Consider the following 16279-nt stretch of genomic DNA (forward strand, 5'->3'; position numbering starts at 1 on the left):
GGCGCGGGGAGGCGCTGGCGGAGGGGCGGGCGCGGGGGTGGCTCCGGGCCTTATAAGCGGCGGGGGCAGGGCGGGAGGGAGGCAAGTGTCAGGCCGATGTGCCGCCCGCCGGGGGCCGGGGTCGGGGCTGCCCGGGCCATGCGCGCGGGCTGGGCAGGGGGCCGGCGCGGCGCGAAGCCGAGTCGCCTCGGAGCCTGAGCCGCCCGGGGCCGGGGCCGGGGCCGGGGCCGGGGAGCGGCGCGCGGCCGGCCGGGGGGAGGGGAGCGATGCGGCGCCGGCGGGCGGCCGTGGCCGCTGGTTTCTGCGCCTCCTTCCTGCTGGGCTCCGTCCTCAACGTGCTCTTCGCACCGGGCTCGGAGCCTCCGCGGCCAGGCCAGTCCCCGGGGTCCTCGGCAGCCCCGGGCCCGGGCCGTCGCGGGGGCCGTGGGGAGCTGGCCCGGCAGATCCGGGAGCGCTACGAGGAGGTGCAGCGCTATTCCCGCGGGGGGCCGGGGCCGGGAGCGGGCCGGCCAGAGCGGCGGCGCCTGATGGACCTGGCTCCGGGCGGGCCGGGCCTGCAGCGTCCCCGGCCCCCGCGGGTCCGGTCCCCGCCCGACGGCGCTCCGGGCTGGCCCCCTGCTCCCGGCCCGGGCTCCCCCGGCCCGGGCCCGCGCCTAGGCTGCGCCGCGCTCCGCAACGTGTCTGGCGCGCAGTACGTGGGCTCAGGCTACACTAAGGCTGTGTACCGGGTCCGCCTGCCCGGCGGCGCCGCGGTGGCGCTTAAAGCAGTGGACTTCAGCGGCCACGATCTGGGCAGCTGCGTGCGCGAGTTCGGGGCGCGAAGGGGCTGCTATCGCCTGGCGGCCCACAAGCTGCTCAAAGAGATGGTGCTGCTGGAGCGGCTGCGGCACCCCAACGTGCTGCAGGTACGACAGTGGGGTTCCGGGATGAGGGGGCTGGCTGGCCACTCTGAAAGACTCCTTGGTCTTACGGAGTAAATAAGTCTCAGGGCGTCCAAGACTGCCCAGTTGCAGCTAGGTGCAGAACCCAGATTAGGGAACCACACTCAGCACCACCCTGCCGGGGTCTCTCACCCTTTGGGTAGAACCCTGTACCAGCTTAAACGCATCCCGTAAAGACAGAGGCAAGGACCAGAAGGGTCCCAAGCTGGTGATAAGGCAGTGATTAGGAGTTGTGACCACAGAGGACCCTGCTGCTGGCTAAAGCTGGTGGAGTATTATCTCCAGTCATAGTGACCTCAGGTCCAACTCCAACATCCAGCTTCAGTCAGCTCCCAGATGCAGAAATAGGATCCCCCATATTGGTAGAGCCTGAACCATACTTTTTTCAAAGTCCAGCGACACGTCTGGCTTTGGAGGTGATGTTAAGCCTCAGTGGGTATGGGAGGGGCCCAAAAGGAGACCATGGATCTGACTTGATCTTCAGGGAGACCCTCATTTCTCACTGGGCTCACAGGCCATTGAAAGGGATAAAAGAGGCCAGAAAATACACAGCCTTTCCCAGAAGTGACCACAGGCTTCCCTGGGACTTCAAGTGGGTCCAGCTGAACCACAGGGGAAGCCTCAGGATTGTAGGCCAGAAGACTCCAGGTCTGCTAGTATGAATACCACACTCTTGCAAGTGTGCTTAGCCAAGAGGCTAGACGGTTCAAAAAGCTAGATGCATACTTTCCTAGCGAGAAACTCTGTCCTTGTTCATTGGGGGCACAGGCAAGAAGGATGCACCCCCACATCTCGTCCATCCAAGGTTGCATTTAGAACAGACCTTCACAATGCCACCGCCATCCAAACATAAACCCACTTCCCCTCTCTGAGTTCTCTGCCTTGGATAAGACTACTTACTCTCTATGCATATGTGTGAGGTGACTGAAAGGGGACCCCTGACTGCTCTTGGCTGGGTAACATAAGTGTGTGCAACCCCCCCCCCAGCTGTCCATACCACCCACCCACCCTCAGAGTCACTTTTCTATACCCAAAGAGCTGGCCAGAGGCACAGCAGTCCATCTTTTCTTCCCTCAGCACTGAGAAGGGGGCCCCAGGCCTCGAGGGATCTGTGGACCACAGAATAAAGAGGCCACAATACTACTTGTACTCCTAGTGGCTCCAAGTCTCCCTAGAACTAATGCCCCCAGTCCTGGCCATACTCTTGTGACAAGTTCTGTCAAGGTCCCAGGCCCTGCATTTGGTCCCAAACACCCATTGTGTGTGTTTATGTCTGGCTGCATGGCTAACACTGTGACTGGAGCTTAAGGGAGTGAGCGGCTGGTTACGTGGCCATTCTAACTGGGAGGATCTTGGTTGTTTTTTTTTTCCCTCTTCTGGGTTCTTGGGAATTTTCTGGAAACCCTGAGGTGCCAGCCAGATTCTGAGGAGGATGGAGAGGCCTTGACCAAGTGACTTAGCGGGGCATTTGGTGTTTGTTAACTGTTCAAGGCCATTTCTCAGGACAGGTTTGTCATTCAGTTGGGCCTTCCTAGCCATAGGGATTCCTCCCTTGATGGCCTCACCATGCATTTCCACCATGCATTTCCACCGACTACACCTACAACCAGATCCACAGAGTGGTCCTTGTCTGTAACGTTGCCCCCACCCCCCACCCCTAGTAATGAGGGCACCAGAGAAAGACAAGACATTACAAGGGAACATGTCTCGCCCATGCCTTCTCCAGCATGGCATCTCTCAGGATTGTTTGTGAGACTTCCAGTCTGAGGAGCGAACACCCCTAGGACAGAAGGATTTCGAGTCCTAGAGAAAGTGGAAGTCCCTAGGGGACTTGGGGACAGCTTTGGGGATGAGATCCTCTCATTCGTTCTCTGACCACCACGCCATGTCCCTTCTGACTTCTTCAGTTAGGCTGCCTCTGTGGCCAGCACAGCCTGCCGTGGGTCTTCAAAAGACTCAGAAGGCTCAAAAGGCCTTAGAACGGTGTGTGCCGGGAACTAGACACCACGTTGTTTTAATAGCTCCTAATCATTTAAAAGTTCAAAACCGTTTGACTGTTTGCTGACCTAGGGAGGAGCCAGAGGACTTTCTAAAGTATGGCAGGCTCCTGAGACCCAGCTCTGGGTAGCCTGAAGTTACACTGTGGGCTCTCCTAGTGGAATACAGGGCAGCCATGGAGGGCCACTGTGCCTTGCCCAGCACAGACTCTGGCCACCTGGGGATCTTCCTGTCTTTTGGACCCTCTTTATTCTCCACATACTTTCTTCCTCCCAGGATAGATGCCTCTGCCACTCGGGGTCAAAGGGCACAAGAGTCTTCCCTCTCCCCACCCCATCATCCTCGGACCTCACCAGGCCAGCCTGGGCTGCAGATTCTGACCATGCTAGACTGAATTTCTCTTCCCCAAAAGAACAAAAGATACAACTCCTCAGCTTCATGCTTCCTGGTGGTGGTGGTGGTGGTGGTGGGGTTAATGGTGTCTTTTTTTTTCCTGAGGGGTGTTGATTAATACCTCGTTAATAGTGCATTTAACGACCTCTGGGTGTTTAATAACCTTCAGAAGTTTCCCACAAAGGCTCACACTGGAGCAAGAAAATGAGAACCAGGCCTCAGGGCTGCTCTTTACCGTCCCCAAAGTCCATCCTGAGTCTGGGGCCTTCCTGGGCTGACTGGGGATATGGAGGGAGAGAGAAAGAGGGTCCCCAGGGCGGCCCCCTTGTCCCTCAAGGCACAGCCCAGGTAATCTGGTAGACTAAGACTGAGTCTATCTTCTCTGGTGGGACAGGATCAGGGCTCCTGGGAGGAGCGTGGGTGTTCGGGGCAAGCAGGGCAGCTGGGGAGGATGCGGGCAAGAGGAGCTGCTGTGTACAGCACATTTAGGCCGTGGGCTCCCTGTCCCCCATCTCAACCCTCTGCCACAGAGATCTTCACTTTCCCTTGTAGGGCTTGGACAACTCAGCCTTTGTGCTCCTGCTCCATAGGATGCTGGCTGTTTGGCATCCATTGTAAGCCAGAGCTATGCAGTGTGTTGGGAGAAATGTTGAGAAGCAGGCCACCCTAGGAGAATGCTGAAGTGGGTGTTAATGTTAAAGGCTTTTCCTGCCTAGTCGGGTGGTACCAGGGACCCTCCCCAGGGTGAGGAGAGAGAGAGAGTGCATAGCAACTTATCATCCTCTCACACAGACCTTCCCTGAGAGCCGCCTCTTTCTGGCTCTCCCTGTATGTCACCTACACACATATTTGAGGAACACCAGACGGGCCTCTCTGGCTTTAGAGAGCTGAGATGGTAGAGACATCCACACAGATTGGGGGAGGGGGGAGAATCAGATGGTCATTTGCTGAGCCGCGTACTAGCAGGAAAACCAGGTTGTGAAATCCCATTTGAATCCTAGCTCTGTGTTTATTAGCTGTATGACCTATTTAACCTCGCTTGAATCAACTTCCCCACACCAAATCAGGCATAGAGGCCCTAGCTACACGCCACCAAGGAGATTTCAAGAATCAGAAAGACTAGCAAGATAACTCAGTAGTTAAACGTGCGTGGCACCAAGCCCGATGGCCTGCACTCCCTCCCTAGAACACACAGTGGAAGGAGAAAACTGACTCCTGAGAGCCACCCTCTGACCTCAGCGCACACGCTCAATCATACCACACCACAACAATACAGTAAAATGAAGTTTAGAGATAAGAACTGAATTAAGCGCATAATACCTTTAGCATTGTGCCTGGTTGGGACATGGTGGCTAAGTTTGCCCATTTCCCTGATTTTAACAAGAGGTGAAGGACTGGTGTCACCATGCCAGTAGAAACTAAGAAACAGAGGCCAAACTTCCCAGGCTTTTCCCTGGTCTCCCTACCCTGTGACCTAATGACCTGCCCTGGCTCTCCCCCAGCTCTATGGCTATTGCTACCAGGACAGTGAGGGCATCCCAGACACGCTGACCACCATCACAGAGCTGGGTGCCCCTGTGGAGATGATCCAGCTGTTGCAGACTTCCTGGGAGGATCGATTCCGAGTAAGCAGGGAGGAGGGTTCAGGCCTGGGATTTTTGTGGGGATGGTTCTCCCTTAGAAGGCAGCCTCTCAGAGCAGCCTAAACTCCTCAGCCAGGGAGGGAGGGAGGGAGGGAGGGAAGGAAGGAGGGAGGGGCACACACTAGCTCGGCCATGGGCCAAAGGGTTAAAAAAAAAAAAAAAAAAGAACAGGACAGAGGAGCCAGGCCTTTTGTGTTCCTGCTGTTCTCCCTGCTCTCCATAGCACACGTGCACATTCATGTGAGTGAGTGTACACACATATGGGTCCATGAGGGCAAGTGTGTGCATAGGTGTGTGGACACACATACACGTGTGTGCCCCGACATGCACTCACACACACACCTTTTACACATTTGGATGCTTCCTTTCAACCTGAGGGTCAAAACCCCTTTGGGGATCAAAAGACCCTTTGCTCAGGGATTGCATATCAGATATCCTGCATATCAGATTTACGTTATGATTAATAACAATAGCAAAATTATAGTTACGAAGTAGCAACAAAAATAATTTCCTGATGGTGGTGGTGGTGGTGGGGTCACCACAACATGAATTGTATTAAAGGGTCGCAGCATTAGGGAGGTTGAGAGCCACTGCCCTAGTTCCACACACTGAGGCCACATTCAACACTCCTGTTGCTATCTCACTCCTAATGGTTAGTCCAGCCAAGGGTCAGTTAGAGACCAATGACTTTTCCAATGGGACCAGAAAAAGAGAAAGGCCAACCTCCAAGCTAAAGCCAGAGCCTGTGAGTCCAGCAGGCCTGACCCAGCCTATGTGTGACCCACCCTCAGATCTGCCTCAGCCTTGGCCGCCTCCTCCACCACCTGGCCCACTCCCCGCTGGGCTCGGTCACCCTGCTTGACTTCCGCCCTCGGCAGTTTGTGCTAGTGAACGGGGAGCTGAAAGTGACAGACCTGGATGATGCCCGCGTGGAAGAGACACCGTGCACCAGCAGTGCCGACTGCACGCTAGAGTTTCCAGCCAGGAACTTCAGCCTGCCCTGCTCGGCCCAGGGCTGGTGCGAGGGCATGAATGAGAAACGGAACCTCTACAATGCCTACAGGTAATGACCATACGTGGTGGGACTCCAGCTAAGGGGACTGGTGGAGTAAGAGCCAACCAGGGAGAATAACCTTGACCTAGGGAACTGAGGGGCCCAGGCAGGATCGAATGTGGCTGTGGAGCTAAGAATAGATAGTGCTGAGGAGAGCTAGGTTGGAGGGGCAGCTGGAGGCTTCCTAAAATAGTGTCGCATTCAGGGCCTGAGACTGCCAGGACTGGCATGTGCCTTCTCCACCCTAGCTCTTAACCTTTACAAAGCTCCTCGAAGCTGAGAAGCCCCAACTATGGAGCTGTTCCACCACCGGGTCAAACAGAGGACAGTGTGGCCTGGAAGATGAGGACGGGGAGAGAAATGGACCTCTGGGCCCAGTTTGGTCTGCAATCAGCTGTAGTCACAACTGAGCCCAAGCCCATGCCTCACAGCTAAGTAGTGTAGGCCTGCCTGGTCCCTGTGTGAGGTTTCTTTCCCAGACCACGTTGAAGTCCATTGCTAATGGAAGGGATGTAGTTCCAAAGGCTGGGCCCCTGAGCCCCTACCTCCTCTCTGCCACAGGTTCTTCTTCACATACCTCCTGCCACACAGTGCCCCGCCTTCCCTCCGACCTCTCCTGGATAGCATCGTCAATGCCACGGGTAAGCCTCAGGACCCGTACACATCGGATTACCTGCCCCTGCCCTATCAGAAATAGGGACAAGCATGACCCTGGGACATGCAAGGTCTAGGACCCATTATATTCTAAGATAGTGTTCTGTGGTAAGGACCCTCCTTAGCCACCAAGTCCTGGCTTCGGGAAGGAAAGAGGGTGGCTTCCCATGGGAGGAATGGGAGTGGGAGCCAGGCATGTGGTGGTAACCGGGCATGTGGTAGTAACCATACCACACTTTGCAGGAGAGCTCGCCTGGGGGGTGGATGAGACCCTGGCCCAGCTGGAGACAGCGCTACACTTGTTCCGAAGTGGGCAGTACCTGCAGAACTCTACAAGCAGCAGGGCTGGTGAGTGATGGACAGGGCAGGAACCCAGGGACTGGGCAGGCAGGAGCAGGATTATGAGTGAGTGACCTCCACCCACTGGGCTATTACTTACTTTCTTCAGAGACTTGGTCTCCAAAGGCCACTCTCGCTTTGAAGCCCTGCCTCTGACTAACCTGAAACAGCAAGCATTTGCCTTGAGCAGTTGGGTGAGCACTGACACCCTCTGTAAGAATGGCTTCAAACCCCTCCAAGGAGCTGGCTGTATGACTTACCCCTGGGGCCTCTTTTTTTCTCAACTGTGAATTGGGTTCAAAATAATTCACCTAGCAAACTTTCTTATGGGGATTAACTAGCCTACAAGGTGTGTAAAAGCAATTAGCACAGTGCCTGTTACACAGCTGGATCACAACACACATTAGCTTCTCTTCCCTTCCTCTGCACTCCTGGGGCATGGAGGGCAGCCGGAGGAGGGGGCAGCCTACTCTGAAACCAGCCAAGAAGCTGTTTCCCCCAGGGAGGGGGGGGGAACTATAGCTACTGTTACAGGCAGTGGTCCCTCTACAGAAGCCTAAGGGTTTAGCAATGGTTGGGGGGTATGGGGGGAGCAGCCTCCATTTTCAAGGAGGCCTGACCAGCCTTAGGGGTGGGGGAGCCCTCGTTAGCCCTGTAAATAAAGTTTAACGAGGTGAACAATGGCTGGCTCTGTCCCTGAGGACTCCGTTTATGGGGCCATAAATCACAGGCAACCCTGCCTGGACTTTGGTCCCTGGCAGGAGAAGGAGGCAGGAGGGTGGGGTGGCCAGAGGCCCAGGGCTTCTGCATTATCAGGCAGCAACTGGGGCTCCTAGGGTGGTGGGAAAGACCAGTGAACCAGAGGCCCACCTCTCAGCCTCTTGAAGAGCCTCTGCACTCACTGAGCATCTGAGGCTCTGAACCACAGGGAACTCCCAACCCTTCTCAAGTCCTTGAACCCCGAATTGTGGCATTTTGTGTCCATCTACCTGCTTCTTAACCGCAAACTCCTTTGCTGGAGTCCCAGGTCTATCTTAGAAGCTTAGCTGGCCTCTCCGCAAAGTCAGGACCAAGTATGTCTGAGGGGCTCTGAACCCTTGCCCCGCGTGGACAGGACTAGAATCGAGTCAGGAATCCTCAGGCCCCACCCCAGGCCTTCCCAAATCAGTACCTACATTTCGGTAATACTGCATGAAAGTGCACATGTACCACGATGTGTGAGAAGCCTTGTCCTGCATGTCTAAAACTCCCTGAGCTCCGACACAGACAGCTGGTTATCTCTGAGTACGTGCCTGGCCCACATATGCCATTCGTTCTATGCTGTTGATACTAGCTACGTGGCCTTAAATCTAAGAGATGTGTGTGCCCTCAAACCCAAGTCTACCTAGCTGTAATGTGAGCTTGAAGAGCTCTCGCTGCCTTCATTTCCAGGCTGGGTGCACTGGCCTGGACTTCAGCTTTCGTCTAGCAAATGAGTCTTGCGATCCCTGCTCACAGAGCCATCCTCAGCCCTCGCCCGCCCCGGGCACACAGTTCTCACTCTCTTCCCTTTAACTCTTAGAGTACCAGCGCATCCCGGACAGTGCCATCACACAGGAGGACTATCGCTGCTGGCCATCCTATCACCACGGCGGCTGCCTCCTGTCCGTGTTCAACCTGGCTGAGGCTATAGATGTCTGTGAGAGCCATGCTCAGTGTCGTGCCTTTGTGGTCACCAACCAGACCACCTGGACAGGTGAGCCAGAGGGAGGGGGTATCTCAAAAGAATGGCTATACGTCTCCAAAAGATGTGAAGGGCTCCCCTCAGAAAAGCCAGAGGGCAGGCAGAGATGGTGATGATATATATATATATATATATATATATATATATATATATATATATATCCTTCAAGTCAGTCACTTTATAGAAAGTAGTCTTACCTCCAAGAAGAAAATTACCCAGATCTGTAAACTCTTATCTCTGCCCCTAGGTCGGAAGCTGGTCTTTTTTAAGACTGGATGGAACCAAGTGGTCCCTGATGCCGGCAAGACCACATATGTGAAGGCCCCTGGTTGACTGGTTGTGGGCTCAGCTGACCAGCTGGGCTTGCCTGCTGCAGGCGTGACTTGCATCCCACCTGGGAACCCCTGCAGACAAAAGCTAGCTCCCAGAGCAACTGATGTGACCAGGACAAAACGTGCAATATGCAAAAATGTTAAAATGTGAGTTTGCCAGCTTCAGTCCCAGACTGGTTGGAACCCGATTGCCTCTCTGGAGCTGTAGGCTGTGAGCAGGGCTCAGGCTGGTCTTAACTGGGACAGTCCCGTGGGCAGCCCATTACTGCATTCATGCTTTGAGAATGTAGCCAGAACACTGCTGCTGCATAAGCCACCGTGGGCAGGAGCTGCCTGGGGACAACCAGTCTCAGAGTGCTCTCTCAGCTCAGCTCCGCTCCAAATGGAGAGCGCGGGATGCGGAGATGTGAGTGAACCAGCACTGGGAAGAAGGCTCTCGGGCCTCTCCCTAGAGGTTGCTCCTAGGCCAGCCCCGAGGCCGTGGGCAGCAGTGCTCGCATCCATATGAGCCAAGACTAGAGTGGAGGAGCAGATTGCATTTGAGCCAGGACTGGGGTGGGGGTAGGGTCGGGGCCTCTCTGCCTCATTTGCTTTCAGTGAAAGCCAGGGAGCAGCCGCAGCCAGGCTCCTCCCACTCCTGGAGGCCAGGCTCCTCCCCCTCCTGGAGGCCAGGCTCCTCCCCCTCCTGGAGTTTGCGTACCCAGAAGCTTTTATACTTCTCGTTCATTAAATTGTTTATTTTTGTAAAAAAAAAAATTAATCAATTAATAAAATGATGTTTTGTGACAAATGCTCCCCTCCGTCATGAGCTCGTGAGAAGACTGTCTCTCAGCCCCAGTTATGCCTGTAGTGCGTTTGGCTGGTGGTGTGTGTCTGTCTGATGGAGTTTGGCAACCTACGGGGAGCGAAATCTCAGTGGCAAACCCTGAAAACTCGGTGGCCCTTGATGCCTACCCTGAGCAGATGTGAGGGTGGGTCCCATCCCCTCAAGGAGGTTCTAACTTGAACACATTTTTGACTTCCTGTGCACAAAGCCTTAGCCCAAGAGTGCTATCTCCATAGTAGGGTGTTGGCCATCTCAATTACCTGATGGAGAAATAATTAAGATAGAAGGAGTTAGCCAAGCGACCTCCAGGCTTGGCCTGGTGCACCTACACCTGTGTGACCACCGATGTCCGGCACAAGTTCATGGGCAGGTTTCTTTTCTTTCTTTTTTTTTTTTAGGTCCTTTCTTCAGCGAGAAATACATAGAGAGTGAAGAGAAAGAAGGCTCTTTGGAAGAGCGAGCTTCAGTTTTCTGAATTTAGCAAGAACCATCTAGCAGGGAGCATATGAACCAGAGGGAAAATGATGAGACGGGTTTGGGGGAGAAAGGGGAAGAGAGATCGGGTTGGAGAACTCGTCCCTATGCTGAGACTGCAACAAGCCAAGGCATAGAACCTTCTCAGAAAGAGTCACCCAGTAGCTAAAGGGACAGGGACAGTTTTCCCCTCAAACCTGTACAGCTTACCTTACACCCCACCCCCTCCCTGAGGACAAACAGCCACACTTAGTCCTGCAAACTTGAGAGAAAACACATTTGCAACCTGGAGTGGCAAGGCTAAGACGTGCCCAGGAAAGGGGTGTCACTATCCGGAAGCATTATTCTCCCCTCCAGATGGCACGTGCACATCTTCCTGTCTCTCGGGTCCTGGCTGCATAGTTTTCTCCTTCCCACAGACTCCAGAACCAGAGCGTGACACCCGCTCTGTCCCACCCCACTGGAGCAGCCATGATTTTCCTGGAGCAGTGGGCAGAGAGAAATACGTTCACCTACTGCAGCCTCGGCCGATGTCAGAGAAGGGAAGCCTGGTGGGATGGGGGCGTTCAAGGCTGTTTCAAAGTCAAGGAAGACAGAAACAAGGTGAGGAGACGGTGTAGCTGAAGGGTCTATCAGGACCAGACCAGGATGGCCAGCAGTCCTCGGAAGTGCTAGTGTCTAAGCTGGCTAAAATAACCTCCCTGAATGTATATGTCAGTAAATTATAGGGTCATACTACCTGAAGAGTTTGGAATGAATGAAATTCTGTCCGCAGCCAGTACTGTGGCCATATTGGCAAACACTGCCACTGTTTTATCGGTTAGTCGAGCACGCAGGGCTTGCCCTTGTAGCATTAGTTAACTGAGAACTCAATGTCTGCCTGTGGTCTGTTCACAGAGAGCACCCAGGGCTGCTTCAGGGAGCAAGGCATATCAGACTGTCTGAGCACCCCTGCCTAGGGTACCCTCAAACCCCCAAGCCAGCACTGCCTTTGACTAAGAAGAATGAGCTGGCTCCCTGGCCAGTGTCCCGGGGAGTGGAGTGTGCAACAGACAGAAAAAGCTAGGAAGAGGATTAACTTGAAAGCAGAAAATGGGATTAGGAGACTTTGGGATAATGTGCCCACCCACCCCCGTCCATGACAACAGCTTCTGGCATTTTCATTCTTTGGCCAGAACATGTAAAACACGGTTTGCCCCCCGCTCCTGGATCAAGAGGCAGAGAGTTGCTTGACTAACTAGGATTGTTCTCGGCTGCCCTCCCATGCACTTCTCCTTTAATCCTCTGGGCAATGAGATGGGTGTTTGTCCTGAGGGAGCCAGGATCCAGCCTGTGGGGTTTTAGCTTTCCAGAAGCCTCCGATCTCCTCCTCTCAGCATACCCTCATCTCTGAAGGCTGGGGTCACCCACAGGACCAGTGGTTCGCTCACACATGCCACTCCACAGGAAAGGGACCCCAGACTGCACTCTACGTCTTAGTTGGGGTTTTATTGCTGCGATGAAACATCATGAACAACAGCAAGTTGGGAAGCAAGGGGTTTGTTTGATCACAATCCATCGCTGGAGGAAGTGAGGACAGGAATTCAAGCCCGCCCGGCCGGAACCTGGAGGCAGGAGCTGATACAGAAGTCACGGAGGGGTGCTGTTTACTGACTTAATTCTCATGGCTTGCTCAGGCTGCTTTCTTATAGAACCCAGCACCAGCAGCCCCTGGGATGGCACCACCCACGATGGGCTGGGTCCTATCAATCACTTACAGCTGGCTCTTAGGGAGGCGCTTCCTCAGCTGAGGCTTCTTCTCCTGTGATGACTCTAGCTTGTGTCAAGTAGACCACACAAAACCAGCCAGTACAATTGACCCCGTGTCAACCTGACACACAAACACATCACTAATAAGCTGCAACCCTTACTCTTACTCTTCCCAAGATCTAAATAACTTTAAAAGTCCCGCAGTCTTCACAAATTCAAACTCATCAAATGTTCAGTGCCTTTAAAATATCTACTCTCTTTTAAAAATCCTAAGTCTTTTACAATTCAAAGTCTCTTAACTGTGAGGTCCAGTAAAATTCTTTCTTACCTCAGAGGGAAGAAACAGAGCAGAGTCACAATCAAAGCAAACCAAAATCAAACTCCAACCATCCTCGCACATTCTCCAAAGAGCTTGGGTCACTTCTCCAGCTCAGCCCTCTGTAGCACTCTAGGCTCTGGTTGACTCCGCTCCATTGCTGCTGTTCTTGGTGGTCATCCCCTGGTACTAGCATCTCCAAAACGCTGGGGTCTTCTGCTGCAACTGGGCTGCACCTTCACCAATAGCCTCTCATAGGTTCTCTTCATGGTGTCAAGTCTCAGCTTCTCTGCATGACCCCTTCAGTCCTGGGTCTTCAACTGCCACTGAAGCTACACCTTCTCCAATGGCCTCTCACAGTGCCCAGCCTCAGCTGCTCTCCATGACCCCTTCACGCCTTCAAAACTGGTTACCACCTGGGTGCTCTTGGACAGTACCAAGTCCAGCTGCCAACACAAAGTACAACCGTGACTGTCTCTGGAACACAGCTTCTCTGTGCTCTCAGAAAACACCAGAAGATTTCACCTCAGTGATGCTGGTCTCTTCTTAATCATTGCTAATTTCTTAGCTCCAGCTAACCAGCAACAATTGTCCCAATAACATAAAAGTTTCACTTTAGTTGTCCTGGTATCTTGTTAATCACAGTGGATTCTTTAGCCTCAGTTAATCAGAACCACAGAATCTTAAATCAAAATAGCAATGGCCCTGATAGAGTCTTTAATCTTCTCACTGAAATGTCACAAGACAGGCCTCCATCTCCTGCACTGCTCTCAACATTGTTATCTCCCAAGACCCTACAGAACATCAACACTCAATGGCTTTTCCAGCTCAAAGTTTCAAAGTCCTTCCACAATCCTCCCCCAAGCATAGTCAGGCCTATCACTTCATAGTCACAAGCATAGTCACAAGCATAGTCACAAGCATAGTCACAAGCATAGTCACAAGCATAGTCACAAGCATAGTCACAAGCATAGTCACAAGCATAGTCACAAGCATAGTCACAAGCATAGTCAGGCCTATCACTTCATAGTCACAAGCATAGTCACAAGCATAGTCACAAGCATAGTCACAAGCATAGTCACAAGCATAGTCACAAGCATAGTCACAAGCATAGTCACAAGCATAGTCACAAGCATAGTCACAAGCATAGTCAGGCCTATCACAGCATAGTCACAAGCATAGTCACAAGCATAGTCACAAGCATAGTCACAAGCATAGTCACAAGCATAGTCACAAGCATAGTCACAAGCATAGTCACAAGCATAGTCACAAGCATAGTCACAAGCATAGTCAGGCCTATCACAGCATAGTCACAAGCATAGTCACAAGCATAGTCACAAGCATAGTCACAAGCATAGTCACAAGCATAGTCACAAGCATAGTCACAAGCATAGTCAGGCCTATCACAGCAATACCTCAATGTGCTGGCACCAACTTCTGTCTTAGCATTTCCATTGCTATGAACAGACATCATGACCAATGGAACCCTTATAAAGAGAGACGTTTCATTGGGGCTGGCTTACAGTTTCAGAGGTTAGTCCATTATCATCATAGCAGGAAGCATGGCAGCCTGCAGGTAGACATGGTGCTGGATGAGTCGAGAGTTCTACATCTTTAGGCAGCAAGGAGGAGACAATTTCACTGAGCTTAGCACGAGCACATAGAGTCTCAAAGCCTGCCTCCACACTTCCTCCAACAAGGCCACGTCTCCTAACAGCGACACTCCTTATGGTCCAAGCATTCAAACACATGAGTTTATGGGAGCCAAACCTATTCAAACCACCACACCACACCTTTGAAGGGCTGCACCGTAGATGGAGAAGCAGGACCATCTATCTCACTGGCATCGTCACACACGATGAGAATGTCCCCACAGGGCCGGTCCCTGAAGGACCCTATTGAGGTCTGCTGCACAAGAACCCCAACTTCTATCCACCTGTCTGTGGCTGTTGTGCCTCTCACATGGGAAAACTGTCAGTCAGTCTAACTATAGGAAGCTGACAGATCAAGATCCTTCCTAAAACGCCGTCTCAAGCTTTCTGCACCCCCCCCCCCCGCCCCCGACAGCTCTCCTCTCGCCTTGTGCCTCTTCCATGATTTCCTTCTCAAAGTGTGGTGGCAAGGCACTCTGACTCCAGCATCCAGGGCCTCAATTGGAAGCAGCAAAGTGAATGTAAGCCACGGTGACAAGAGTAGGGCATAGGGGAGTCCCGAGAGCAGTGCTGCGACCTGGAACGGTAGGAGCTAAGTTGTCACCATCTCTTACCACAGGAAGGGATTGGGGACTGTTACCAGAACCTGGAACGCCCCCTCCCCCAAAAAAAAGGAGTCATATGGAACGGGACCACAAAAAAAAAGAAAAAAAATGAAGTGACCAGAGCAAACACTTGCACAGTTGACTTCACATAGACTCTTGTCATAGTCCCCTCCCTCCCTCCCTCTCCTCAATCTCCTGTCAAAAGAACCAGCCTAAGTTATCATCGGAGGGCTAAGGAGGTTGGTGTGGACGCACTGTTACCCAGTGTCCCAGAGAGGCAGCAGCGTGGCAGGGGACCTACACAGACCAGGAGCCCACCACTGCTCACGCTGAAGAACTGGCTGGCCTTGAGGTGCTGAAGAGAAGATGTCTAACTCCAGTTCCATCTCTATGTATCTAACCACTTACTGAGCCGTTCTGGTGAAATTGTAGCTTTGGCCCAAACTTTCAGGGGAGTCCTCTATACCATATATTCATATTGCGGTTCCCCATTCCTGAAAGAGTTCTTACTCTCTGATGAAACTTGGCCCTTGGAAGAAAAAAAAATCTTAGAGAATACAATGTTTTGTGTCCCTCCAGATTGTAACCAGATATGCAGCCAATCTATGCTATTAACATCCTGTGGGAGGTGTCTAGGGAGATGGCTCAGTGGATAAGCCTAGACATAAGGACCTGAGCTTGGATCCTCAGCACCACATAAAATCCAGGCAGAGTGACAAGTGTCTGTAACCCCAACATCACGTGGACACACCCAAATATTCCATGTCCTCAAAACCAGTAGTGAAGATAATAAAGGAGAAGGCTTATAGAAACCCATTTTGGTTTCTTGAACTGTTATTGAGAGTTTTCAATTTCTCACCTCAGGCCAGTATGGTGGCTCAGCAGATAAAGTCACCCGATGCCAAGGCTGACAGCCTGAGCTCAGTCCTTGAGCCCCACGTGGTAGAAGGAGGGAACCAAGTCCCACAGGTGCTCTCAGATCTCCACACGTGTGCCACTGCGTGCACCCCCCCCCGCATTCTAAATAATAAAGGGCTAAATAAAGTAAAACAAATGTAAACAGAAATCTCAATTTTTAAAAAAATGAGTAACTTGCTATTATTTATCTAAAGTAATATTTTCATTCTTCCCATAGTTCATGCAAAAGCAGAGCACAAAGCCTTTGTGATACTTGCCTGCCTTTGCCCCTGTTGAGCATCTTCCGACCTCAGGAGCCTCCTACATCTTTGGCGTTTTACAGCCCCTTATTGAGATTTGAAAGAGCTCTTAGTCATCAACAGTTGCCAGCCACCCTGTTGCATATACCCCCTCCTCTTTCATGAGCTGACTGGAGATGCCACCAAAACGGACATATCCAACAAAGTCACTCAGAAGTCATGGCTTTGGCGGGAGGTTGACCAAACAAAGGGATCCAAACGGTCACATCTCTCTCGCCACCGAGGGTCTGCTCACCCGGACCACCAGAGACATCAGTTCCCCAGCAACCGCCTGGCTGTTAACATTTTTCCACACCCAAGGAAACACTTGCTTATCCCCGCTCTTTAGTTCTTATCTCAGAGTGGTTTCCCTATTTGTCACCA

At 52.6% G+C, this 16279-nt stretch overlaps 1 protein-coding gene across 2 annotated transcripts; it reads left to right on the forward strand.

Annotated features, from left to right (window-relative positions):
• The first annotated feature begins 83 nt into the window (after nt 1-83).
• Nucleotides 84-9870, forward strand: Pkdcc (protein kinase domain containing, cytoplasmic). Of its 2 annotated transcripts, XM_011246234.1 has the most exons (8): nt 103-476; nt 620-905; nt 4835-4957; nt 5767-6038; nt 6591-6670; nt 6927-7031; nt 8584-8757; nt 8993-9870. In XM_011246234.1, the coding sequence occupies exons 2-8, from the start codon at nt 864-866 to the stop codon at nt 9076-9078; spliced, it is 882 nt and encodes a 293-aa protein (XP_011244536.1). In that variant the 5' UTR covers nt 103-476; nt 620-863; the 3' UTR covers nt 9079-9870. The 2 variants fall into 2 exon arrangements, with proteins under 2 accessions (NP_598878.2, XP_011244536.1); NM_134117.2 differs by having other exon boundaries at nt 84-905.
• Nucleotides 9871-16279: the final 6409 nt, after the last annotated feature.

This window comes from Mus musculus, chromosome 17, assembly GCF_000001635.26.
Source record: "Mus musculus strain C57BL/6J chromosome 17, GRCm38.p6 C57BL/6J".
Lineage (NCBI taxonomy): Eukaryota > Metazoa > Chordata > Mammalia > Rodentia > Muridae > Mus > Mus musculus.

What these genes read in the sequence shown, in the direction of transcription:
- Pkdcc (NM_134117.2), top strand. Translation starts at nt 267, where the DNA reads ATGCGGCGCCGGCGGGCGGCCGTGGCCGCTGGTTTCTGCGCCTCCTTC. An exon ending in CCTGGGAGGATCGATTCCGA is followed by an intron (nt 4,958 to 5,766) that starts GTAAGCAGGGAG and finishes ACCCACCCTCAG; the next exon opens with ATCTGCCTCAGCCTTGGCCG. An exon ending in TAGCATCGTCAATGCCACGG is followed by an intron (nt 6,671 to 6,926) that starts GTAAGCCTCAGG and finishes CACACTTTGCAG; the next exon opens with GAGAGCTCGCCTGGGGGGTG.